Source organism: Mustelus asterias, chromosome 9 (genome assembly GCF_964213995.1).
Source record: "Mustelus asterias chromosome 9, sMusAst1.hap1.1, whole genome shotgun sequence".
Classification (NCBI taxonomy): Eukaryota; Metazoa; Chordata; class Chondrichthyes; order Carcharhiniformes; family Triakidae; genus Mustelus; species Mustelus asterias.
In genome coordinates, this window is record NC_135809.1 from 108,132,355 (window position 1) to 108,158,627 (window position 26,273).

A 26,273-nucleotide genomic window follows, 5' to 3' on the forward strand; every position below is an offset into this window, starting at 1 on the left:
ATGGAACTTCATTTGTCTGAAGTGAGTGTTTCCTGAAGAGAGTCCATAGATTACCTGATAAATTGCTATTGGCTGATTAATTCAACTGAAGAGTAATAAACAGAACATTAACCTATTTTTGATCACCCTGCTTTTTCGGCTTTAGGTATTTTATTAGTAATTAGACTCCTGGGACGGGAGGGTTATCTTTGGGGGAGTGATTGAGCAGAATTGGGATCGAAATCTTTTGGGAGTTGAGAAGAATGAGAAATAATCACATTGGAACATTATAGTTTTGGAGAATGTTTGATTAGGCCAACACTGATTGGCTGTTCTCCAGATGAAAAATCCAGAACAAGATCATAGGCTGGAATTTTACTGCCCCGCCTGCCCCAGAATCGGCGAGGCTCGCAGAACGGCATTCTCCGTTGGCCTCGGGCGGGATCTTACAAGCCTCGGGCGGACGGAGGCGGTAAAATTCCAGGCATAGTCTCTGGGTAAGGGGGCTGGTGAAATTAGAGGGTTGTGAAGCTTTGGAATTCCCTGACTCAGAGGGTTGAGAAAATACTCAGTCGATGAGTATATTCAAAACTAAGACCAATGGATTGGGAATTGAGGGAATCAAGGGACATGGGACCAGGGCACGAAAGAAGAGTTCATGGCGAAGTTCAACTATGAGCTTATTGAAAGCTGGAGCAGTCTTCAGCAACGTACGGTCTGCTCTGACTCCTATCATTTCACATTTGCGCTGTCCTTTCTGCCTCTCCTTGCAGCATACCTTATCAGCTTTCAGTTGCCGAACTTTGGCTTCCAGATCTTGGAGACTTTTGTCCCGTTCACAAAGCCTGCTCAGTTTAGCCTAAAGGCAGAAAGAATGGATATTTATTAAACAGTAATGAAATTGTACACAACTATTTGGCATTATTGGTGAGAGGACTGCGAACAATATGATTACATCACTGCTAATCTGAAAAAAAAATATAACTTCATTTAAAATGAATTACCAAAGCTATCTGACAGAAAACACTTTTCACACAAAAGCTGGGCTGGGCTCACTTTAACAGTGAATTCCCGGCTTCCACAAGCCTGTACCAGCTTCCCAGTCATCATATACTGTAAGAGATGCAATGGAGTCACCATCATCATGGATTTCTGAAGCTGACAGGCAGGGACACTTTCCTCTAACTGATCAAGTAAAGCCTATTTCAGTAAAATCAGTAACCGCGTGAGGAATAAACGTCTCTAAATTCTCACCAAATCCAGCACTACAAATGAGGTGACTAGTCTATGAATTGTCCACGTATTTATTGCAAAGCTCCAGAGACTGAGCACATTTATTTAATACCCTCTCTGTATTATGATGCATATGAAATATGGCAAAGATTGACACATGTATTAACACAACCACCTTCAATATGTGGGCTTTTTGATTGATTAAAACCACAGCCTATTTAAAAAAATACCTTCACAGGCTGTATAAATGCAATTTTTAAAATAATTTATCTTCCGTCTGTTCATCCCCAGTTTCTTCCTTTCATAAACTCTTATTTTAAAAGTTACCAAAAACCAAGAGGGAGAAAGGGAATAAGAAGTGGGGAGAATAAATGGGTATAATTTAATTTGTTAGAAAGAAAATAATTCGACTGATGGGAAAATGGAAATGCGATTGAGAAAGAATGGAGAATAGACAGATGTAGAAAAAAATACTGATGACGCAAGTTGGATTAGGGCATTTAAAATGTTCCAACTAAAATTGATTTTTTTGGTGCACTGATTAATATTACCAAAAAACTGCTCATGATATTAGAGCAGCACCAACATTTTGTAGTTCATATCTGCATGACAATTTTCTGAATATATGGTCTGATAACATATAATCCATGTTTTCTGTCTCTCAAGGATAACTCAGTTGGGACTGGGTGTGCAGCAAATGGAGGAATCATAGATGGGAAGTCAATAGTTGCTACATTGCATTGCACAGAGAATGTTACAAGTGCAAAATAATTAGTAATTAATAACCTTTTGAAAATCCCAATTGTGTTGTTCTCCGTGGTACCTACATTTTATTAGTTTTGTTTTAGCAAAGATTTATCATTTCAATTTTAATATTCTCGCTACATGTTCAGAGTCTTGGCTCAATCTGCTTAAACCTAGCCTGTATAGTGGAAAGGAACAAGGAATGTTTAACTGCAGTTGCATTTGATTCAAGTTCCTTGATGCACCAGTTTATAGATATCTCAAGACATATAAATGATGGATGTTTCAGGTATAATCTCTGCATCTTTACTGATCTCAGCTGTAGTTGCAGCAATCTCAGTCCTTAATCCTGGTTAAGAGAGAGGCAAAAAGTTCATCCATCAGCATTCCTGCCACAGTTCATGACTGGCGAAGATGGAATCAGACTGTAAACTCCTCTCAGTCAAATCGTTTGCCAGCACTCTTCGTCTAGAATCAAGCAGGAAAAAGTGCTAGACAGCTCCAGCTCTACGGAATCACGTAGAATCACAGAACCCCCTACAGTGCAGGAGGTCGTCAATCGGCCCATTGAGCCTGCACCGACAACAATCCCACCCAGGCCCTATCCCCGTAACCCCACATATTTACCCTGCTAGTCCCCCAACACTAATTTAGCATGGCCAATCCACCTAACCTGCACATCTTTGGACTGTGGGAGGAAGCCGGAGCACCCGGAGGAAACCCACGCAGACATGGGGAGAATGTGCAAACTCCACACAGTCACCCCAGGCTGCATTTGAACTTGGATCTCTGGCGCTGTGAGGCAACAATGCTAACCACTGTGCCACTATTGGTGCCAGCAGAAGAAAATTGGAGGAAAAGTAGACTTACATCAGCATTGCTTTCTGCAATTTTAACTGGTTGTACAATGCGCCTGATTGGTTCTTGTCCCGTCACCTAGTGCAAAAAAATATAAAAGATAGGGTGAAAACAGGTAGTAAAAAGCAACAACAATGTTAGCCAATTAGCTTTAGGGATAACCCTCCCCCTCTACTCAAGTAAAAAGACATTTTACACAAGTATTAAAATACAATGTCATTTTGTACTACATTAGTAAAATTATAATTGAATATTCAAGTTTGTTCGTTCAGCAGATCTCGTAAGAACAGAAGTACAGACCAAGTGAGGAATTATAAAAGGGAAAATAGAGGACCAATGGTGTTGCCAGCACAACCTCATGATCAAATAAATGGCACAAAGTTTTAAGCTAGTATTCACAAAGTAACTAAGATGTAAATAAGTACTTCCAAAACAATTCTCTTAACCTTTCCATGCTGGCCACTAATTTTGTGATTAAGACTGAAGTGGTTAGCTGAGGTATTAGTGCTATAATTGTTCCCTGGGTTGGAGGTGGAGATGCGATATGGGGTTATGGGGAATCAAGCAAGACTCCCAGGTCTGGTTATTTTCCAATGGTCCCTGTTGGAAGAAGCAGGCCGGAGACCACCTGGTAAGGATTGGATATGGCCCCGAAGGATGCCCCAGCCCACATCAACATCACTCACAAAGAAATGCCTGTTGGTGATCTAGGCACGTGAACACCATTGTTAAGATGGTGTATACAAGAACCATGTACAAGTCCCACCATTATTGCCAATTTCTAGTTCACTGCTTAGGTGGATCACATGAAGAACGATCAGTTAGGTCACAGCAGTCTGCTAATTTCAGTTAAATTGTCACCCAAATTGACTCAGTATCTTCAGGAGGGGAAAGAATTGGGAGGGTGATGAAAAAAAAAATCAATAGGTTTTGCAATCAATTGCATTTCTCAAACTAGCCACTCTAATATAAACATTTAATGATGAAGATTTATACAATTTTATGTTGATAATTATAAAATATCAGTGATCAATACATTTTTCATGGGATATGGACACTGCTGGTGAAGCCAGAATTTAATTTCCATCCCTAATTGCCCCCAAGAAGGTGGTGATGAGCCACCTTCTTTAACTGCTGCGGACCATGTGATGTAGGTACACCCACAGTGATATTAGTGAGGGTGTTCCAGGATTATTACTCAATGAAAGTGAAGGAACTGTGACATAGTTCAAAGTCAGGACAGTGTGTAGCTTGGAGGGGAACTTTTCCCATGGAACTGCTGCCTTTGTCCTTCAAGGTGGTAGTAGTCGTGGGTTTGGGAGGTGCTGTCGAAGGAGCTTTGGTGAGTTGCTGCAGTGCATCTTGTGGATGGTTCACACTGCTGTTACTGTGTTTTGGTGATGGATGCAGTGAATGTTAAAGGTGGTGGATGGGTGAGCAGCCAAGCTGGCTGCTTTGCCCTGGATGGTGTTGGGCTTCTTCAGTGTTGTTGAAACTGCACTCATCCAGGCAAGTCGAGAGTATTTCATCATATGGGGCTGATTTGTGCCTTGTAGATGATGGACAGGCTTTGGGAAATCAGTCTCCACTAGCCGCAGTATTTATATGGCTGGTTCGGTTCAGTTTGTGGTCAATGTTAACCCCCAGGACGTTGATGGCAAGCATGAAACCATAATATTTCCTTCACGCCAAGTACCTCAAGTTCTGAACTATTATCATTACTCATTCTCCAAATTGGAAACAGCAAAGTAATTAGTCTGGTGAAGCATGCATATTTTAAGTGGCATTTGCAGAGTGAAGCAATTGCATATGGCACTATACATGCTTCAAACCTAAAATTGTGCTACAATTAGTCTATAATATTCTTCCTCAAATAGCATTTATGAAGTTTGGACAAGAAACATGTTGAACCACGTCAAATTATTTCAACAATCCACCATCATCAACCTTGGTTCAACTCATCTGGAGTAACATCTTTCCAAAGCATCCTGATTAACATAAACAGATTTTGACAAATAAGGAATAATGCCTTTGGGTATTTTTCCTAATTTTTTTTTATTAGCGACTGCACCTTTGTGCTAAACTATCACAAGTAATTTTGATCACAGAAACACAAAAAATTGTTATTGCACACAGTAAAATGCTGAAGTTTGCCACCACAAACATGCGTTATGTTGCTTAAGTTGACTTCCTTAAAGGGTCAATATCCTTATGGGTGTACATGCACATGTGTGCGAGCATGTACATGTTTTCGTTTTAAATATTCGATTGTGTGACATGGGCATCGTTGGCTGACCAGCATTTATTGCCATCTCTAGTTGCCCTTGAGAAGGTGGTGGTGAGCTGCCCTCTTGAATCGTTGCAATCCACATTCTGTGGGTTGACCCACAATGCCGTTTGGGAGGGAATTCGAGGATTTTGACCCAGCGACTGTGAAGAAACGGCGATATATTTCCAAGTCAGGATGGTGAGTGGCTTGGAGAGGAACTTACAGGTGATGGTGTTCCCATGTATCTGCTGCCCTTGTCCTTCTAGATGGAAATGATTGTGAGTTTGGAAGGTGCTGTCTAAGGATCTCTGGTGAATTGCTGCAGTGTATCTTATAGATAGTACACACTGCTGCTACTGAGCATCAGTGATGGAGGGAGTGAATGTTTGTAAATGTGGTGCCAATCAAGCAGGCTGCTTTGTCCTGGATGGTGTCAAGCTTCTTGAGTGTTGTTGGAGTGCACCCATCCAGACAAGTGGGGAGTATTCTATCACACTCCTGACTTGTGCCTTGCAGATGGTGGACTGACTTTGGGGGACTCAGGAGGTGAGTTACTCACCACAGCATTCCTAGCCTCTGATTTGCTCATGTAGCCAGTGTGTTTATGTGGTGAGTCCAGTTGAGTTTCTGGTCAATGGTAACCCCAAGGTTGTTGACAGTGGGGGATTTGGTGATGGTTACACCATTGAATGTCAAGGGGCAGTGGTTAGATTGTCTCTTATTGGTGATGGTCATTGCCTGGCATTTATATGGCATGAATGTTACTTGCCATTTGCAGCCCAAACCTGGATATTGTCCTGATCTTGTTGCACTTGAAAATGGATTGCTTCAGTATAGTGCTGAACATTGCACAATCATAGCATCACTACAGTGCAGAATGCAGTCATTTGGCCAATTGAGCCTGCACCGACAACAAACCCACCCAGGCCATATCCTAGTAACCCCACATATTTACTCTGCTAATCCCTCTGACACTAAGGGGCAGTTTACCATGGTCAATCCACCTAATCTATACATCTTTGGACTGTGGGAGGAAACCGGAGCACCTGGAGGAAACCCATGCAGACACAGGGAGAACATGCAAACTTCACACAGTCACCCGAGGCCGGAATTGAACCTGGGTCCCTGAGGAACCTGGGGAGGTCATTGACGAAGCAGCTGAAGATGGTTGGGCCTAGGACATATATATGTGCATGCAAATAAACTGAACATTACTTTCAGGATAGGTAGCATTTCAATGCAATTTTAATTTTAAAAAAGATATTGATTCCAAATTATTTGACAATAAATGGTGCCCTTTAAGGAAATCAACACACACCACACACACTCACACAAGGTACGTATGAAAACAAGTAGTTGAACAAAATCTTGAGCATTACAAAATAAACCCAGCCTTGCAGCCTGCAATGGATTGAGCTTTGAAATCAACATTTGTAACTTCACAGAAATGACAGGACGGACCAAATCAGCGAGAACGGGAAGGCGCTGATTTCTAAACATGGAATATATAACCATGGTGGAAAGCAAGCTGCTGATGGAATAGCCACATGAAATTTTGTTCTAAATTTCAGCTGGAATAAGCAGCCTTACTTGGAGACTGGGTCGGAACCTTGGTGTGACTTTCATTACCATTCTGTGAACCGTGTTGATCAAAGGTACATTAGATTTCATCTGTTCCAAACAGAAGAGGAATATATTTCATTACAATAATGGGGGCTTCTTCCTTATCACCATATAATGTCACCAAGAGTCACGTTGCCACCCCAAACAATGCTTCAAAGTATGCACGATGAATGCACCACACCATGCCCTAAATAGTCCTCATAAGATTCATCAACAGCCCCTCTAGCTAAACATATGCTAATTAGTACCATCAACATCCTGCTAATATTTGTCATACTTTTAAATTCTCCTTCAAAGTTCTGAAAGCTTCCATCTACTTTAGCTTCCCTCAACCAAATGTATCAATAAAACTGGTCATTCATCTAATTACTAGTGCAGAACGGCTGTTTCATTTGCTTAATTAACGGCAGTCAATGCATTTCCAAGCGAATGTTTGTGCTAAGCACTTTGAGGCATTTTAACATAAGATATTCTATAACGGCAAGTCCGATTACTTCTACTTGGATCCTCGCCAGGCCTGTGCAGAACTGCTGCCGTGATGTAACAGAAACTACCACCAGGGGGTATCTCTAGCCCACGAGAAGGGTGAAGTTGTACACATTCCTCATCGGATACCGTTGATTTGGGGGACACCCATTCCGTGTCTGAAGCGAAGCTCAAAAACAGTACCTCATACCCTGTAGGGTTTTCTACAGAATCACGGATAGTTAAGCATTCCTATCGCATGTGAGCCGTGTTCAGGTTTAAACTCTTTAACCAAATCTTATGCTGGGGCACGCATTAATTTCAAAGTTACTGGAAAAATCACTATTTTGCTCAGTGAGCACAAAATATAGAAGAAATTATGACAATTTAAAAATTAAAGGTGCAGTGAACTTCTCTGCTGACTAGAGAGAAGTTTTTGGATGCAAATTGAATGCACCAAGGTTGAAAATGAAGCAACTTTTTCTTACACTGCTTGGCTGAAGTTATTGAACTCAGTCCTTCGTTCAATAAGTCCTCTCTCTGGACAAATGTGTGGCTGGGAAATGCAGAAGAGCTCAGATTAAATGAAAGCAAAGTACTGTGGATGCTGGAATCTGAAACAAAAACAGAAAAATGCTGGAAAATCTCATCAGGTCTGACAGCATCTGTGGAGAGAGAATAGAGAATGTTTCAAGTCTAGATGACCCCCCCCCCCCCCCAAAGCTCTGAAGAAGGATCATCCAGACTCGAAACGTTGGCTCTACTCTCTCTCCATAATGCTGTCCGACCTGCTGAGATTTTCCAGCATTTTTCTGTTTTTGAGCTCAGATTAAATGCTTGAAGCAAGAGTATAGAACTATCAAGGACAGCAATACATCTCCTATATCTGGTAATAAAAAGTAAGGTATCTGTTTGGCATTTTAAACTTTCCACCGTTATAATTTGACAAAATGATCAGTTATGGACCTGGATGTGAAAAATGATTTATTTTGGAGTATTTTGGGCTTCAAAAGTGTGAAGTGATTCTCTTTGGCAGGAGGCATGAGGAAAAACAACATCAATTAAAAGGGCACAATTTTAAACAGGTTGCACACAGACAGGGAGACATGGTGCGTACGTGCAGGTAGCAGGAAAAAATGTTAAACGTTGTTAGAGGCGTGTAAGCTGCTGAGGTTTATAAATAGCGGAACAGAGTACACAGTTGTGCTAAACCTTCATCATGCACCGATCGTGTTTCAGCTGTGATATGTGGCAATTTACACCACACTGTAAGAAAGATGTTGGGGTCTTTAAGGTGGTGGTATCAAGAATGGAAAAACTTCAGTTAAGTGAAGAAACTAAAGAAACTGAGGTCGCTCTACTTGAGGCAAAGGTTTGATAGAGGTGTTAATAGGTTCTGATAGCAAAATGCTGAATACATTATTTATTCCAAGTCTTATCCTCTGGATTCTCATCAAACTTGTGCAAAGCTGTTGCAGTACTATAACAGAATCTGCCACCAGGGGGCATCTCTAGTCCATGGCACATTACCATGAAAAGGCGTGAAATTGAGAGAATGCTTCCTTAGACACCCTTTCACTGCGGCACCCATTCTTAGTCGGAATAGGAAAGCGGTACGGTGGCACAGTGGTTAGCACTACTGCTGCCTCACAGTGTCAGGACCTGGGTTCGATTCCCGGCTTGGGTCACTGTGTGGAGTTTGCACATTCTCCCCATATATGCGTGGGTTTCCTCCAGGTGCACCGATTTCCTCCCACAGTCCAAAGATGTGTGGGTTAGGTGGATTGGCCATACTAAATTGACCCTTAGCGTCAGGGGAACGCGCCAGGGTAAATGCATAGGGTTATGGGGATAGGGCCTGGGTGGGATTGTGGTCGGTGCAGACTCGATGGGCCAAATGGCCTCCTTCTGCACTGTAGAATTCTATGATTCTAGGCTTAGAAAATCATCTCGCTTCCTGAAGGATCGTCTATTGTATCGCTGATAGTCATGTGATCATATCACGCGCTAGCCTAAACAACGTTAACGCCCCAGTCCCAGTAACAGAAGGGTCTATAACCAAGAGGACGCAGATGTAAGGTATTTGGCACAAGAACCAAATGGGCCACGAGGCAGCGTTTTCTGTTCCTGCAGCGAGTCGTCATGTTGTGTAGCACATTGCCTGACGGAAGCAGATTCAACAATACTTTTCAACAGGAAATTGGATAAACAATTGATAAGAAATAAACACTAGGCTTTGGGGAATGAGCAGGGAAATGGAAATAACTGGTTGGCTTATAAAAAGCTACAACAGGCACAATGGGCCAAATGGCCTCTTTTTGCTCTGGATCAAAATGTGATTAATTTGTATGAAATGCTATGGGTCTATTAATTTGACAAAAATGGTAAATTATTTACTTTACTTAGATTAAAACATCAAATTGGCAGAGAAAGGAATTCCAGGTCACAAGAATGATCCCTGGAATGAAGAGCTTGTCGTATGAGGAACAGTTGAGGATTTAGGATCTCTACTCGTTGGAGTTTAGAAGAATGAGGTGGGGGACCTTATTGAAGCTTACAGGATACTGCGAGGCCTGGATACAGTGGACGTGGAGAGGATGTTTCCACTAGTAGGAAAAACTAGAACCAGAGGGCACAACCTCAGGCTGAAGGGACGATCCTTTAAAACAGAGATGAGGAGGAATTTCATCGGCCAGAGAGTGGTGAATCTGTGGAACTCTTTGCCGCAGAAGACTGTGGAGGCCAGGTCATTGAGTGTCTTTAAGACAGAGACAGATAGGTTCTTGATTAATAAGAGAATCAGGGGTTATGAGGAAAAGGCAGGAGAATGGGGATGAGAAAAATATCAGCAACGATTGAATGGCGGAGCAGACTCGATGGCCCAATGGCCTAATTCTGCTCCTATGTCTTATGAGTCTTAATGTGATTTTAGTGGCCCTCTCACATCTTCCTATGTTCCAGGTAATCCCATTTTCATTGATGCATTTTATTTCCCCCCCTCAAATAAATAACAAATAAACAGAAACGTCTCACTGACAGTTGGCTAATCAAAATTGTTGGCCGTTCACACGCTCCACCTGAAAGAAGCGCACATTTTCTTTCTAAGCATTAACCGGAAGAATCAGCAAGATGGTGCCCACACAGCACAACAACCGGGGGATGCACAAGACAAAAATGGCAGCAAAAAACAAAAACAAGAGACGCCAAAAATCACAATTCATGAACGAGTTATCAAAAAGCGCAGACAACAAGCACCAACACATCTGGAGAGCAATCTGACTTGAGCCATCATACAAGTAGAGAAAACAGCACAAGCAAGCACATTTCAGCTGGAACCATGTGGGAGGTCACCTTACTCATTCACTTCCTGGTTTCAATTAGATGGGTAAGCAACTTTCTCCACAAGTCCTGTTTTTGAAAGAAAATCTCCAATTTTTGCCTCTCTGTTTTAATCCTGAGACATCGATTCCCAGACCAGGTGATGTTTCACATGTAATGGTCTCCCTTATCAAATGGCTAAGAGCTTCAAGTGAGATCAGTCATAGAATCATAAATGACTATTTAATCTGAATAGATTAGTCAAGCCCAGTTCTTTCCAGCACACGCAGACATAAGCTTCCAGCAATAGTCACTGTAGAGCAAGCAGCAGTTCCCATGGCTGTTTTCCCTTCAATAACTTGTGCCACCAGAGGGCATCCTTCACCTGTGTCTGGGTGGTTTTCCTCTGGGTGCTCCAGTTTCCTCCCACAGTCCAAAGATGTGCGGGTTAGGTTGATTGGCCATGCTAAATTGCCCCTTAGTGTCAGGGGGATTAGGAGGGTAAATATATGGGGTTACGGGGATAGGACCTGGGTGATATCGTTGTTGGTGCAGGCTCGATGGGCCAAATGGCCTCCTTCTGCATTATAGGTTCTATGATAACTAAAGGCACTGCAGCACCTCCAGATGCATTTGTTGAGATTGGCTGGTATGGCCTGGAATAAGTCATTTTCTAGGCAAGTGCCAGCAGATCTCTAATAGGTTCCAGTAACACAAACTCTTTCAGTGCTAAGGTTGGATGAAGAGGGACGAGAGGAGTTTTGCATGAAGCATAAACACTGGGATAGACGAGCTGGGCTGAATGGCCTGTTTCTGTCCTGTGGACTCCATGCAAAAAGTCTGTGAATACATTATTGTCATGACAATGCTCGTTTACCAACAACAGCACTCACAGCAGCAGTGTTGTCACAAATAACAAATAGGTAAATAAGGAGGAGCTAAAGAAATGTGATGGGAAATTGCAACCTTTGAATCATTTGTGAAGTTTTATCATAGCCAGTCAACTGGAGCAATTTCAATTTTAACAATCCAGTCATGGATATCCTTGACTGATACATATCCATTTTGTGGTTAAACGTTAGGGTGTTCAAACCATGGTGTTTAAAAACACAAGGAAAATTTTCTGAATGCACAGCCCCATTCACACAGAGCGATTAGCAAACACTCCTGGACGTGCCATCCCCATGATTTCCTGTCAAAGCAGGTGTTACTGATACGTGCTGTCAGTGGGTGAGGAGCTGAACCATTAAATCAAAAAATTAGCCTAATAATCTTAAAAGTTAGTGAATAAGTGGCACTTAATGAAAAAAAATCATGTGACCAGCAAGAGATCCCCCCTTGGGCACCAAATCCATTGGTTGGAAGCTCTCACCCATGTTGTTCAGCAGTACCTCATGGGACAAGTGTCAGCATCTTGCTGATCAATGAGGAATTCATCCACATTTTAGCCAGTGATGCATTAACCCTAACCCTCTGACACCCATTTTTAAAGAGACTTTGATAGTGGGAAGCAAATTTTTATTGGATGATAAGTTAACTTTATGAGTTCAAAGTTACAGAGGAGAGAGGAAATTTAATCCCTGCTATAGTCGGTCCAAATTCACTCCTGTCCTGTGAAGTGTTCAAAGGTTGCAAAAGTCCGATAGCCGAGCGTCATTAATTTGGGATTGGTTAGTTGCACTTTGGAAGTTTACAGCAATCAGGAACAATTCACAAATAAAACTGGCCGTTCCGGTGAATAGAAAAACAGGGCTTAAAGGTGGGAACTAAAGCAGTCCCAAAATAATGTACTTCGTAAAGCAGTTTAACAGATTGCGTTCAGTTTCCTGAATTGATAGAAATTTGCAGTCTTTCGTAATCCTATAATCTTTCTCAAAACGGCTGCTGCAGAAGTAGACAACTGAAAATCGCACTTTTAGTCCAAACAAATGAGCTTTCAATTAAGTCCAAAAGTCAGCTCATTAGCTTGGGAACAAATATGACTTGCCAGGATTTAATTTGTGACAAGACGGAAGATTATCTCACGCATGGTTAGAGCAATTAAATTACCAACTTCCCTGAACATTTTCTCGCACATTTACTTCAAATTTAATCGTCACTTGCTATCATTTGCTTGACAGCAACTATGACATAACTGTGATTCAGTTGGCAATTGTGGGCAAACAACCTGTTTTCAGTTAGCAAATGTGCTGAGTTACTAGAAGCTTTGATTTATTTGAATTCCTGTATTAACCGAGGGACGGGCGACCGCTGCCAAGGCACCACAGGGAAAGGCCACCGTGTAAGGCCTTTCAGTCAATGTAGATCGAACAGCTAGTAACTGGAAAAAATCCTCGGGCTGTCTGTAATCTGTGTGCGCAACTCTATTAAAGCACCACGATGTGCAATTTGATCAATGTACGTAGTTTGATAATGAACTTGGGACTTGAATTAAAATATACGCAACGTTCTTGGACTGAACACAACGTAAATTTTGATCTCAGGGAAAATGTAAACATGATCGCTTTTTACTGTTGTAATGATCGGAAATGTTTCTATAACGCTTTTCAGATTATATACGAATAAAGAATATTTGTGAAATAAAAAAACAATTCCTGTATTAACTTAAATGTTCAGGAAAAGATTGTACTTCAGGGAACCAGACAAGTCCCAATTGCTGAAACCAGTACGGTATTATTTAAACAACAGGAAAACTGCTAACACTGACCACCGACACATTCTTGGACAAAAGCCTTCAGCCACTCATAGAATGGCAGCCATTGGAAGAAAGTAGACAGAGATAAGATGAGAGGAATACAGGGAACCACAGACGTGATCTAAGAATGGACACAGGGAAGCAGAGAAACAGAGATAGAAATGAGGAGGGGCAATAATTGCCAAGTCCCACCTTTAGATCTAAGTACTCCAGGTTCTTCTTCAGTTGCATGTACGTGTCGTCAGCCTGACGTTGTAGATGAGAAAATGAACAAGTGGCAAAAAAAAAAATTTTGAATCAAAATCACATAAAAATGCCATTTGATCCCCTCCACGTGCACCATTTTAACAGGAAAACAAAATCGCACTGCGCAAAGCACCTCCAGAACTTTGAACAGAATGGTTTCTTATGTACAGCTTTCTCAGCCATGGCCAATGGTTTTGTATTTAACAACATTTGACCGTGAAATTTAATCCAAATGTCCTTACAAAGAAGGAAATTTTAAGTTGGTGAAGGTACAAAGTTCTGGATTTCAGCGACTCAGAAGCAGGCTAGTACACAAATACATCAACGCTATGCACACTTTCAACAGCCTCTGTACCAAAGATTTGAGAATAAACACAATGGCTTGTTAGAAAGAAAAGTCTATTTTAATCTGTTCTTCCATAAGAAAAATGACAATCCAAATGTTCAAATAGCAGCATTCATAGGGCAGATGCAGAACAGTCAAGCAGGAACTCATTATCCTGAAAACATGTTGCATTATTCTACTTATTAAAGGAGTTTAGTATCACCTTGAAAAAAAACCCAGAATATTTGATTGCAATAGGTTTACTAGATGATCAAACAACCCTTGACTGCAAAAATTAGAAGATTTGATCAGAGATCAAGATTTGATCCATTGCTGTGGCCAACATCCTGGCAGAATAAAATGCATTTAAAACAGAACAGCAATATTCATTTTTTAAAAATTCACATGTGTGTAAATTTGATTACTCCACAGGCAAACCATCTGACTCTTAACGTAATGTTATCAGAGTATAGAGAGTCATCTCCATCCACTTTCAGGATAATTTGGGTCGAAGTTCGAACATCCGAGTTTTATGATAGGTAACAGACTCAAATAGCAATGCAAATATCTGGATTCCACCTGCTCCAACTGCTTCATTTGTTTCTCCAGAGAAAGATACTAATTCCTGGTAGGGCATAATGCTATAAAGCACAGACTGTCCAATGGCCCAATAGCTCGTTTTCCTACGTGAACCTACACAGTGTGTGCTGCAGAGACGGAGCCTTTCCTCTCTCTTGCAGCAGTGATCCCTGGCTTCTGATCACGAGACAGAAACTTGAATGATTTCTCTCCCTTGTTTATACTTATTGAGCCAGAGGAATTTTAGATTTGAGTTTAAACCACATTTCAAAACGGAGTCATATATACAGTCAAATACTCTGTTGCAACACTAGAAAAGTTGTGTTGAAGTTAGAAATTTTGTGGGAACTACAGAGTAAAATGTATAAACAAGGAAGCTCATTACTGATGGAATCGGGGTAATGACCGGACATGATGTTCAATGGGCATAAATGTTAAAAAGCTGAATTTGCTGGCTATGGCTTGTATATGTGAACATTTAAAATAATATTAATGTAAAGCCACACAAAGCATACGACAAGTAACCTCATGAAACATTCTGGGACAAACAGCCACGTCAGGTGACATATGCGAGCCAGTCAGAAGCTGACCTGATGGTTGGATTGGTTCAGCTTGTTTAGTTGCAACTGGGTAAGTGTATGATTTCGAACATTAGCCAGCTTGGATTGATGTCTCCGTAATCGGATGAGCAGTAAAGTTAGTTCTTCTGGCTGCAGGTAATATAGTTGGTCATAAAGGGAGGCATTAGCAATTAAAACATGTCACCCCAAACCTGAGGCACTCTACCTGGCTGTGAGCACATGACAATCAAAAAGCACCAAAATAATTAATAATGTTCAAGAAATTAGATTGGTTAAAAAACATGTAAAAGACACTGGAAAATGGTGCTGAAACGCCCCCCCACGCCAATGAAAGAATGTCTATGACTTCCTTTTGTTTGCTGAAACAGGCTAAGAAACATTAAGCATTGTTAAGTTACCTTGAAATATTACATCCTGACTATATATTTAATTTAATATAAATTGCAAATCTCCTCAGCTCCTCGGCATTGTACATTTCACAACTTTGGACTACAAACCCATTCTTAGCTTCCAAATGAATTTGGCTGAACTATAAATAGGTTCTAATCAGGATTTTAAAAAATACATCAGGCATTTGATGCATGAACTGAGCTATTGACTGGTTTAAACCCCACAGAGACAGTTTAGAGTTTACTGGACTGAAATTCAGCAAACTATGGTTGGAATTTTATCAGCATGCCCACTCTGAATCCGGGGGCGGGCGAGGCTCGAAGAACGGCATTCTTCGTTAGCCTCGGGCAGGATCGTACAAACCTCGGGCGGACGTGCCAGTAAAATTCCGCCCTGTGTCTTGTGAACAATGCACCAGGGAAATAAAAGCAGTTTCATCTGAACTTGAATTGCCAAGTGTTTCAAAATTAGAGAACAGCTAATTGCAAGTTAACTGCAATTAAACAGGGATTGCTAAATGAAAATTGAATGCTCTTTTAAATTATTTCATGGGATGTGGGCATTGCTTGTCCATTCCTAATTCCTGAGTGGCATTTAAGAGTCAACTGCTTTGCATGGTTCTGGAGTCACATATAGGCCAGGCCAAGTAAGGATAGCAGATTTCCTTCCCTCAAGGACATTAGTGAACCAGATGGGTTTTTACAACAATCGACAGTGGTTTCATGGTCATCATTAAACTTTTAATTCCAGATTCTTTTAAACATTGAATTCAAATTCCACTATCCGCCATGGTGGGATTCAAACCCAGGTTCTAGATCATTAGCTTGGGTCTCTGGACTACTAGTCCAGTGATAATACCACTACACCACCACCTCCCCACTTACAATGCACATGCATACAGTACTGTTATTCTAATACACTGGTCGAGTGAATTTGTAACATTTACAAAGATAGATTTGTTTTGCTGTACCTGTTCAGTAAATGTACATTTGCCTTTGGGAAGTTTAGTGCTTGGCTCACTGTCTTAGAATGAGGAAATAAAAACTCAACAGCACAGTAACGAATGATTTGAGTTTCCGTAAAAGCAGTAGCCTATTTCAAAAAACATACGTGAGGACGACATGTGGACAGAGGGTGGGATTTTCCAGTCATGCTCGTCCCACAATTGGAAAATCCCACCCAAGGTCAACAGACCTTGACATGATCTGCCCCTGCTCACTACAATTCCCATGACAGGCGGGACAGGAAAATTCCCTCCAGAGTCTAAGTGAATACAGAGTGTCAGTTAATGAGATTTAGGTGGAGAACACGGGAGTGAACAAAAGTCCTCCGCACAAAGCATGTTTGAGTTATTGCAATTGTGAACTCATCAAATGTGATTAATATTGCTCAATTCGGAGTTACCAAGTACAAAACATGAGAATTTTTTTCATTGTGAGGAATATTGTTTTTAATAAGGCCATTTCCAAAAGCTAGAGGGACATCTAGACTTCTGCAGCTTAATTTATTTAGCTCAAGTGTATAGAATGTGAACATCTAATTCTCTGCAGCATAGTAAAAACGCAAGTGCTTTTTCTAAAGTGTTATTGTTGATTACTGCAAAACCATATGTACTTGACTGGGAGCTGTAATTGGGAGATATAATTTGCAATTTTGCATCATTAGACCATGTTGAATACTGCTGGGTGTTACTCTTTCTATCAATAACAACTTTCTAGGACGAGGTCTAATGATGCTGATGTGAAGTACAGATGTTATTTATTCATCCCTCCCTCCCCAATCTTGCAATACAAATATGAAAATAGACATATATTCAGAATGGAACTTACTGTCTTTCCATGTAAGCTGGGGGCACTGACTGTGTGCGTCATATAGCCCATGGGAGGCATGGAGCGTCTGTCAATGTGTGCCGAACTCTGCCAGAAAATACAGAACACTGAGTAGCAAGTTGATTGACATAGGGACGGATTTTCCAGCCCTTCCCACCAGTGAGATCTTCCAGTCCTGCTGTCACACAAAACACTGAAGACATCGGAAGGACCGGAAGATCCCACCAATGGCCAATAGCGAGTGCCTCCGCTGCTGGAAAACGCGCCATTGGAGTGGGGGGAGTGGGTGTGGAAAAACCCACCTCATATTTTTTCATTGCACATTGAGAGAGAAAATGGTTAAACAATGGATCATCCAAAATGATATTTATGCTGTACCAGGTTTGAGCTTGATTGTGACACTCCTTTGTAAAATAGCTGGCTAATACTCACAATATAGGCTGTGATGTTAGTGTACCTTTAAGAGGCTTTTAAAAAAAATCATGGTCATAGTCTTGGGTAATGTCATTGCTGGAAGGAGCTTTCAATTTTGTTTTGGCTGCAGTGTTAGAGGCAGTCTTAGAAGCAAGCTGGAAAAGAAGTCCCTTTCTCTCTGTTTTGCTTGGAAAATTTTACCAGTTAACTGAAAGAAAGGTTTGTTGCCATGCCGCAGTAAAGAATCTGTGCTTTGGTCTTTTGGGGAGCGGATTTGGTAACAAACTGCTGAGTTTTTCAAGATCATTTGAAATCAGCATTCAACCTAGGGAACTGGATTCCAGTACCATGTGAGCTTTAGCCTGTGCAGTGATAAATCTGTTTAAAGGGTTTTGTTCATTGGATATTGGTTTTGATTGGAACTTAATATATATATATTTTTTATATATATAGGGTTATACATTCTTGTGGTTGTTGTAATTGATAAAGGTTATTGCTAATTTGGGCTACATATATGTTAGCTATATTCTTAAATAAACTTTATTTGATAAAAGCTCCCTAGTGGGTCATTTGAATCACACCTGAACTGGAACATACCTTGTTTTATCCTAGCCAATTTTAAGATGCAAAACTTACAATTCAGGCAGGTTTCATAAAACACTTTGGAGTTTCTGACCTGAACCACAAGGCAGCTGATACTTGAAGGATATTATCGGGTGATGTACTAGAAGTGGCTAGTCCCCATGAAACCATTACATAGAAACATAGGAGCAAGTCTTTCATCCCTTCAGAGCCTGCTCCACCATTTGTCTGTGCAACCACTTCTCTCCCCCACTCCCTTGTCTGTCAAATATCTATCAAACTCAGCCTCGAATAAATTCAATCACCCAGCCTTCACACTTCTGGCAAAGAGAATTCTATCGACTAACCACTATCTGAGAGAAATATATTCTAATCTCCATCTTAAAAGGGAGGTCATCCTAATCACCTGCTGTACCATACTAACCTTTTGTGATTCATGTACCAATATACTATTTCCACTGGATCCTCTGTGTTCTGCAATTGCTCTGCATTTAAATAATACTATATTTTATTGTTGCTGCCAAACTGGATATGTTCACATTTTCCCACATTAGACTTCATCTGCAAAATGTTTACTCACTCACTTAACCTATCTCTATCCCCCCTTGACATCTTGCTTTCCTACCTACCTTGGTGTCTCGGCAAATTCAGCCACCATACATGTGGTTCCTTCATCCAAGTAATTGATATTACTTGGATGAAGGAACCATATTACAAGTAATCAGGTTCATAGCTCCTTGAAAGTGGAGTCACAGGTGGACAGAGTGGTGAAGGAGGCATTCAGCATGCTTGGTTTTATTTGTCAGAACATTGAATACAGGAGTTGGGACATCTTGTTCAAGCTGTACACGGCATTGGTAAGGCCATACTTGGAATACTGTGCACAGTTCTGGTCACCCTATTATAGAAAGGATATTGTTAAACTAGAAAGAATGCTGAAAAAATGTACTAGGATAATACCGGGACTTGATGGTTTGAGTTATAAGGAGAGGCTGGATAGACTGGGACTTTTTTCTCTGGAGCGTAGGAGGCTGAGGGAGTGATCTTCTAGAGGTCTATAAAATAATGAGGGGCATAGATCAGCTAGATAGTCAATATCTTTTCCCAAAAGTAGGGGACATAGGTTTAAGGTGAGGGGGAGAGATACAAAAAGATCCAGAGGGGAAATTTTTTCACACAGAGGGTGGTGAGTGTCTGGGACAAGCTGCCAGAGGTAGTAGTAGAGGCGGGTACAATTTTGTCTTTTAAAAAGCATTTAGACAGTTACATGGGTAAGATGGGTATAGAGGGATATGGGCCAAATGTGAGCAGTTGGGACTAGCTTAGGGGTTAAAAAAAAAGGGGTGGCATGGACAAGTTGGGCCAAAGGGCCTGTTTCCATGCTGTAAACCTCTATGACTCTATGATATAGATTACAAATAGTTGAGGCTACAGCACTCATCCCTATGGCTCTCCACAACTTACAGCTTGCCAACTTGAGAAAGACCCATTTATTCCTAATCTCAGCTTCCTGTTAGGTAACCAATCCTTTATCCATGCCAATATGTTACCCCCATTCGCCATGTGCCCTTATAAACCCTTCATAGAATCCCTACAATGGAGAAGGTGGCCATTTGGCCAATCGAGCCTGCATTGACAACAATCCCACCCAGGCCCTATCTCCAAAACCCACATATTTACCCTGCTAGTCCCCCATGACATTAAGGGACAATTTAGCATGGCCAATCAACTACCTGGCTCACTTTGGAGTGTGGGAGGAAACTGGAGCATTCAGAGGAAACCCACACAATTTGCCCTGTCAGTAAACTGTAGGAGCTACATGGAGTGCAGTGCTTCTCAGTAACAGCTATCACTGTAGCTGATAGTTCACTCCCTGCCACTCTGCATAAAAAGACAGAAGTTTCTTAAAAAAAACACTACATAAGCAGGCAGAATGGTTTTGCATTGACACTTACAAATTGCTACCATTATCCTTTTAAAACAATTCACTGAAAAAACGCTCAATAGTTTAAAAGACGAGGTTGCCCAATGTTTGACAACTGTGCTCCTTCCAAATTACTGCTGGAGTTACTGTTTTCTCTTATAATCTTCACTTGAGCACATCAGCTTCTTAGTAACTTCCTCACATAATCAATTTTTGTATAAACAGAGCAGGAAGATCCCCAGTGGGTGTTGGATTAGTTGATTGCAGCTAAGATGACAATAGGGATACCATAACTGACCACAACACCCCTGGACAAGGCAGGGGAAGATATGTCAGCTAACATTCCTGCTTTCAATGGCTATGAGATCCCGGAGTGTAGGCAGAAACAAACATCACGGCCAGTCATCTCTGCAGCAGACATTGACAGCTGAGCAACTTCCACCTGAGTCATAAACAGGCTCCAGAATCGGAACCGATTTCCCTTACCTACCTTGGGGTACAATGTTGCCTCTACACCTATCTGTGATTAATGAGTTCAGCACAGACTAAGAGATCAAGTCCAGTGTGTATTCTACACACCATTCACTAATTACTGCCTGTGCAGGAAAAAAGCCCGATGTGTTCACAGACTTTACCTTTGTCAAGGGACCACGGGCTCTTCTTGGAGACCCTGATAACAAGATCTCGAATGGCCTTTCTTCCACGGGTTTGACAGTGACTCTTCCTGCAGGAGTGTGAGGTCTTCTGGGCGAGAGGGTTTTTGGAGGACCTGGTGGTGGAATCTCTGAGGGAGATGGAGGGACAGAGATCGAGCGAGGAACATCTAAGGCAGATTTTGGTAAGCCAGAGTCAAAGTCTGTGGAGTGTGAGGGATAGAGTGGAGCAGTTGGGCTGCCATGCTTAAACTGCTGCCTCTGCTGCCACTCATATAGCTGCCATACGGTGCCCTCCTTAGTGGCCTTCCGATCTTCGTTTGACATCTTTAAGTGGATAACACGGTCTTGCGCATATTTGTAATCACTCGGTAGGTTATGATTCACAGCAGTGGAGCTTTCTGAAGGTTGCCCGATATTCTTTGGCAGAGTCTGGTAATTCTCTGGGTAAGGCTGAGGTTGGCTTAGTGTTCGATGTGGAAGGGTCTGGGCAGAAGCAAGGCTGAAAAAAAAAGAGGAAGAAAGAGAAACATAAATGGCAAGTCATGTACACTGCACAGAACTCCTGAAATATGCTCAGTTTTTCCTTTTGATAGAAAATATAAATAACTTCCTCCCTCAACAAATATGGGAAATCATATTTATTGGCCTTTCATCTCACTGATGTTTGTAGGATTTTGTTGCCTGCTAAACCGTTGCCACATATGCTTACTTACCAAAACGTCTAAATAATTCATTTTTATGCTATGTTTATCAGATTTATGCTACTTGCTTTGTAAACACAAGTTTTTCTTTTACATCGATTGATTCTACAAATCATTTTTTTTCTATGCAGGGTGTCAACTCCCTGATGCCTTAAATAAATATATCACAAGGGGCAGGCCAACATTTATAGCCCATCCCTAATTGCCCTTGAGAAGATGGAGGTGAGCTGCCTTCTTGAGCCACTGCAGTCCATATGATGTAGGATACACCCACATTGTTAGGGAGGGAGTTCCAGGGTTTTGACCCAGCGACAGTGAAGGAACAGCAATATAGTTCCAAGCTAGGATGGCGAGTGACTTGGAGGAGATCTTCCAGGTGGTGGTCTGCTACCCTTGTATTTCTAAATGGTTGAGGTAATGGGTTTGGAAACCTCTGTTGGGAGTTATTGCAGTGCACCTTATACATAGTGCACACTGTGCATTGATGGTGGGGGGAATTATGTTTAATGTTGGTGGAATGGGTGCCAATCAAGCGGGTTGCTTTGTCCTGGATGGTGTCAAGTTTCGAGTGTAGTTGGAGCTGCACTCGTTTAGGTAAGTGGTGAGTATTCCATCATACTCCTGACTTGTGCTTTGTAGATTGTAGACAGGCACTGGGGAATCAGGAGGTGCAAAATTCCCGGTCTCTGACCTGTTCTTACAGCCACAGTATTTACATGGCTGATCCAGTTCAGTTTCTGTTCAATGATAATGGGGGACTCAGCGATGGTAATGCCACTGACTGTCATGGGTGATGGTGAAGTTTCTCGCTTAATGCCCACTGCCTGACACTTGTGTGGCACAAACATCATTTGTCATTGATCAGCTCATCCGTATCTTTTCCTTCCTCCTGGTCATCTGAAGGCATCGACCAGGAGTTTGGTTCTGCTGCTGGCACATGCTATCTCTCCTGAATATTCAGGAATAAGTCTTGACAGCACACATCAGCAGGCTAGTCGACTCGGGAGGACGTTGTAGGCTTAACTAGCCTTATGCAACATTCATAGATCACTACCTTGAGTGAATAAATCCTATATAATTTTGGCCTCAACCAGTTCCTTTACCTGACGCCAACAATCCTGATAAAATGGTGTCGTGCACTCATTGCTCTCAAACTATTTAAAATATTTAAATATTTCTATCAAACCAAAGTAGTGCAATAACATTTTCTTCCCCAAAACCCTTCCAAAACAAAAAAAAAAGTCAGACCACACATACTTAATTGTCAGTCTGGGCTGTGCAAGTATCCCCAAAGTGTACTTCAGGAGAAAAGAAACCACCCTGGCCATTACAATAGGAAGGTACTCACATGAACTAATTTCATGAGAGTTAGCATAACCCTGCATTCAATGAATAACCAATTAGCAATAGAACCATAATAGAATATTGTTAGCTAAACAAAGCCATTGTTTACAAGATTAAACATAACCCATCACTTCTGTTTAAGCTATATAACTGTTAATTCATTGAGAAAGCAATGCCTGTATCTGGATGGGTTTTGTGTCATGACAGAAGCAATTTACAGTGCAGCTACATTCATTCAATCTCAACCAGAGCAACTGTTACTTCTTTACATTTAATATTAAACAGGCATAACCCAAGCCAACACTGAGCACTAGAATTCTATTAAACATTTTTAATGAAAGTGCTGGAAGCTAGACGCAACAGGGGAAAAAGATTTAAATCAACTACCAAGCATAGCTCAGCAGTAACGTGTAAACATTAAACATTCAGCATCATACTAATGGGAAAGTCAGAAAGAAGTACTGAGAAGTAATAGAACGGAATGTAATCACAAGCATCATCTCCAAAGACCATGCAGGTACTGACACCAAGACAGTTAAGGTCAATACTCCTGAAAACCAGGTATGGGGATCGGTGTGCACAGTTAATCAGTGCCTGTTGACTGCAATGTAGGAAGCATGCAAACTTCATGGTGCCTGCGGTTTTAAACAAAATCAATGTCCGTAACCTTGGCTGGACGGTGGAGCAGGGGGTCAGTATCATAAAAGTCCAGCCCTAGTTAAAGCCTGCACTGCTTAAAGCTAGCCGGCGCCTGTTAAAGGGGAGAAGGATCGTGGCTGGAGCAGGTGGTGGCAGTCCAATGGCAGTTGAATCTAATTTGGGAAAGACAAGAATGGCACAACTTGAGAGAGCACAGCTCTGTGTTGTGCACACCCTTCCCTCCCACTCCTGGAGACTGTGGTGGAAGAGGTAGAAAGAAGGAGAGTTACCCTTCATCTGCTTGGGCCCAAGTCATCTTCCAAACCCATGCTCAGAAGACATTAGGAGCAAATAGCAGCGCAGGGCAAAGCCAGAAGTCAAACTTGGGAGTACCTGGAGACAGTGTGGGTAACAGTTCAAAGTTCAATGAATGCAAATGAGAGGCCAAGATTGCACATCATGTAGTGCACCAACATGATCCTTAACACCCATTCTGCAGAGTACTGCAGGGCTCTTCCAGAGCAGTGCAGTGTTATGGCACAGCAAATGGTAAGTGCCGATCTGCCCAAATCACCTGAAACAGCTGTCAGAATGGTTTTGCAATTTGTGTATTATGAGATGGTTTTCTAAAACCAGGAAATAACTTCAGACCAATTGCAATGATTTCATATTAAAATAAACACAAAACACAAGAACATTGTGACACAGTTAACAACACTTAAACCTTCCTGAATAGATCTTGGTTTAAATAACTCAGAGCTAGGGCAGCAGAGTGGCTAGAACTGCTGCCTCGCAGCACCAGGGATCCGGGTTCAATTCCGGCATCGGGTCACTGTCTGTGTTGAGTTTGCACATTCTCCCCGTGTTTGTGTGGGTTTCCTCCGGGTGCTCTGGTTTCCTCGCACAATCCAAAGATGTGCAGGTTAGGTCGATTGGCAATGCTAAATTGACCCTAGTGTCGGGGGGGATTGGCGGAGTGGGTGTGTGGGGTTGCGGGAACAGGGCGTGAGTGGGATTGTGGTCAGTGTGGACTCAATGGGCTGAATGCCCTCCTTCTGCACTGTAGGATTCTATGACTCTAAACACCCCTTGTGATGGCAACAGTCCTTACAGATTTTCTAAACTATAAAATTCCAGTAACTTTTCCACACAATGTTCTGCTGCTCTTATGTTCCCTTACTGTGGCAGCAAACTAGTTCGCCACATCAGTCCTTGACCACATTTTGTTCGCTTTGAGATCTCATGAGCAATTCCCTCCACACACAAAGTCTTCATTGTATTCTTAAATCTGTTCCCCCCTTTGACCTTGCCATCTATTGTTTCCAACAAACCTTCAGCAGTACTTTTCCCCAAAAAATCGATCAATCCCCTATTTTTAAAAACCTCAATGACTACGTTTTAAAAGTACACATTCCCCATTGTTCCTCACCTTTTTACAATCTTCCAATTTGTACACATTCCCCTTCGAAATATAACAGCCAACTTCAAACCACTTCTTTGGTTGCCTTCGGTAAATTTTTATTTGCGTTCTTCTGGCCTGCGCTGCTCATCACCATACCAAACCAACCTTTACACCTTCCTTTATGATGTTTGACCTTTGCAGTCTTTCTGTCTCTAATCTAAATAAACTAGTCACGCCCCCCCAAAAGCTTGTTTTCCAGTATCTGAGAATATGACCGTGATATTACAAAAGGAAAAAGTATTAAAACTCTTGTTTTCCTGATAAGAGGCAACCAAATTATTATTTCAGCATGCCAAAGAGCCGCTCTATAGAATTTTGTTTGGCAGTATGCTTTTCACGGGATATCTGCTGTGCACGTGTGGGTGTTGCAGATTGGGTCATCAGTAATGTAGTCAACGGAATAGCCATCATCACCTAGAGCCACCCTTTCATAGAATCCTACAGTGCAGGAGGCGGCCATTTGGCCCATCAAGTCTGCAATGACCACAATCCCACCCAGACCCCATCTCCATAACCCTATGCATTTACCCTAGCTAGTCCCCCTGACACTAAGGGGCAATTTAGCATGGCCAATGCACCTAACCCGCAAATCTTTGGACTGTGGGAGGAAACCGGAGCACCTGGAGGAAACCCACACAGACACGGAGAATGTGCAAACATCACATAGACAGTGACTCAAACCAGGGATCAAACTCGGGTCCCTGGTGCTGTGGGGCAGCAGCAGTGCTAACCACGGTGCCACCATGCCGCCACACCTTAATGGCTCTAGTGCAGCTGACATAATGGGCTGTCACAGATTGAAAGCTTGACAAGATACCCAACAGAAACCAGCCTCCCATCCATTGACTCTGTCTACACTTCCCGCTGCCTCAGCAAAGCAGCCAGCATAATCAAGGACCCCCATGCACCCCGAACATTCTCTCTTCCATCTTCTTCCGTCGGGAAAAAGATACAAAAGTTTGAGGTCATGTACCAACCGACTCAAGAACAGCTTCTTCCCGGCTGCTGTCAGACTTTTGAATGGACTTACCTTGCATCAAGTTGATCTTTCTCTACACCCTAGCTGTGACTGTAACACTACATTCTGCACTCTCTTGTTTCCTTCCCTATGAATGGTATGTTTTGTCTGTACAGCGTGCAAAAAACAATGCTTTTCACTGTATGTTATTACATGTGACAACAATAAATCAAATCAGATACACAATTCTCTGGCATATGGTCACACACATCAGGTTCCCATAGAGGGCAGGGTTGACATGCAGCCAATGGTAGCCTACACCATGGGGAAACTTACAATCCTTACCGCGGCACGGTAGCACAGTGGTTAGCACTGCTGCTTCACAGCTCCAGGGTCCTGGGTTCGATTCCCGGCTCGGGTCACTGTCTGTGTGGAGTTTGCACATTCTCCTCGTGTCTG

The 26,273-nt window shown here is 42.0% G+C and overlaps 1 protein-coding gene across 2 annotated transcripts in view; it reads right to left on the reverse strand.

Annotated features, from left to right (window-relative positions):
* The window catches only part of plekha7b (pleckstrin homology domain containing, family A member 7b), a 467,762-nt gene that overhangs the window by 63,854 nt on the left and 377,635 nt on the right, over positions 1-26,273 (reverse strand). For both annotated transcript variants that reach the window (XM_078220764.1, XM_078220762.1), the window contains exons 11-15: positions 20,690-21,209; positions 17,135-17,221; positions 13,377-13,430; positions 2,827-2,892; positions 758-838 (exon numbers count right to left, since the gene is read on the reverse strand). In XM_078220764.1, the coding sequence (XP_078076890.1) occupies positions 758-838; positions 2,827-2,892; positions 13,377-13,430; positions 17,135-17,221; positions 20,690-21,209 (808 nt within the window). The remainder of the gene's footprint in view (positions 1-757; positions 839-2,826; positions 2,893-13,376; positions 13,431-17,134; positions 17,222-20,689; positions 21,210-26,273) is intronic.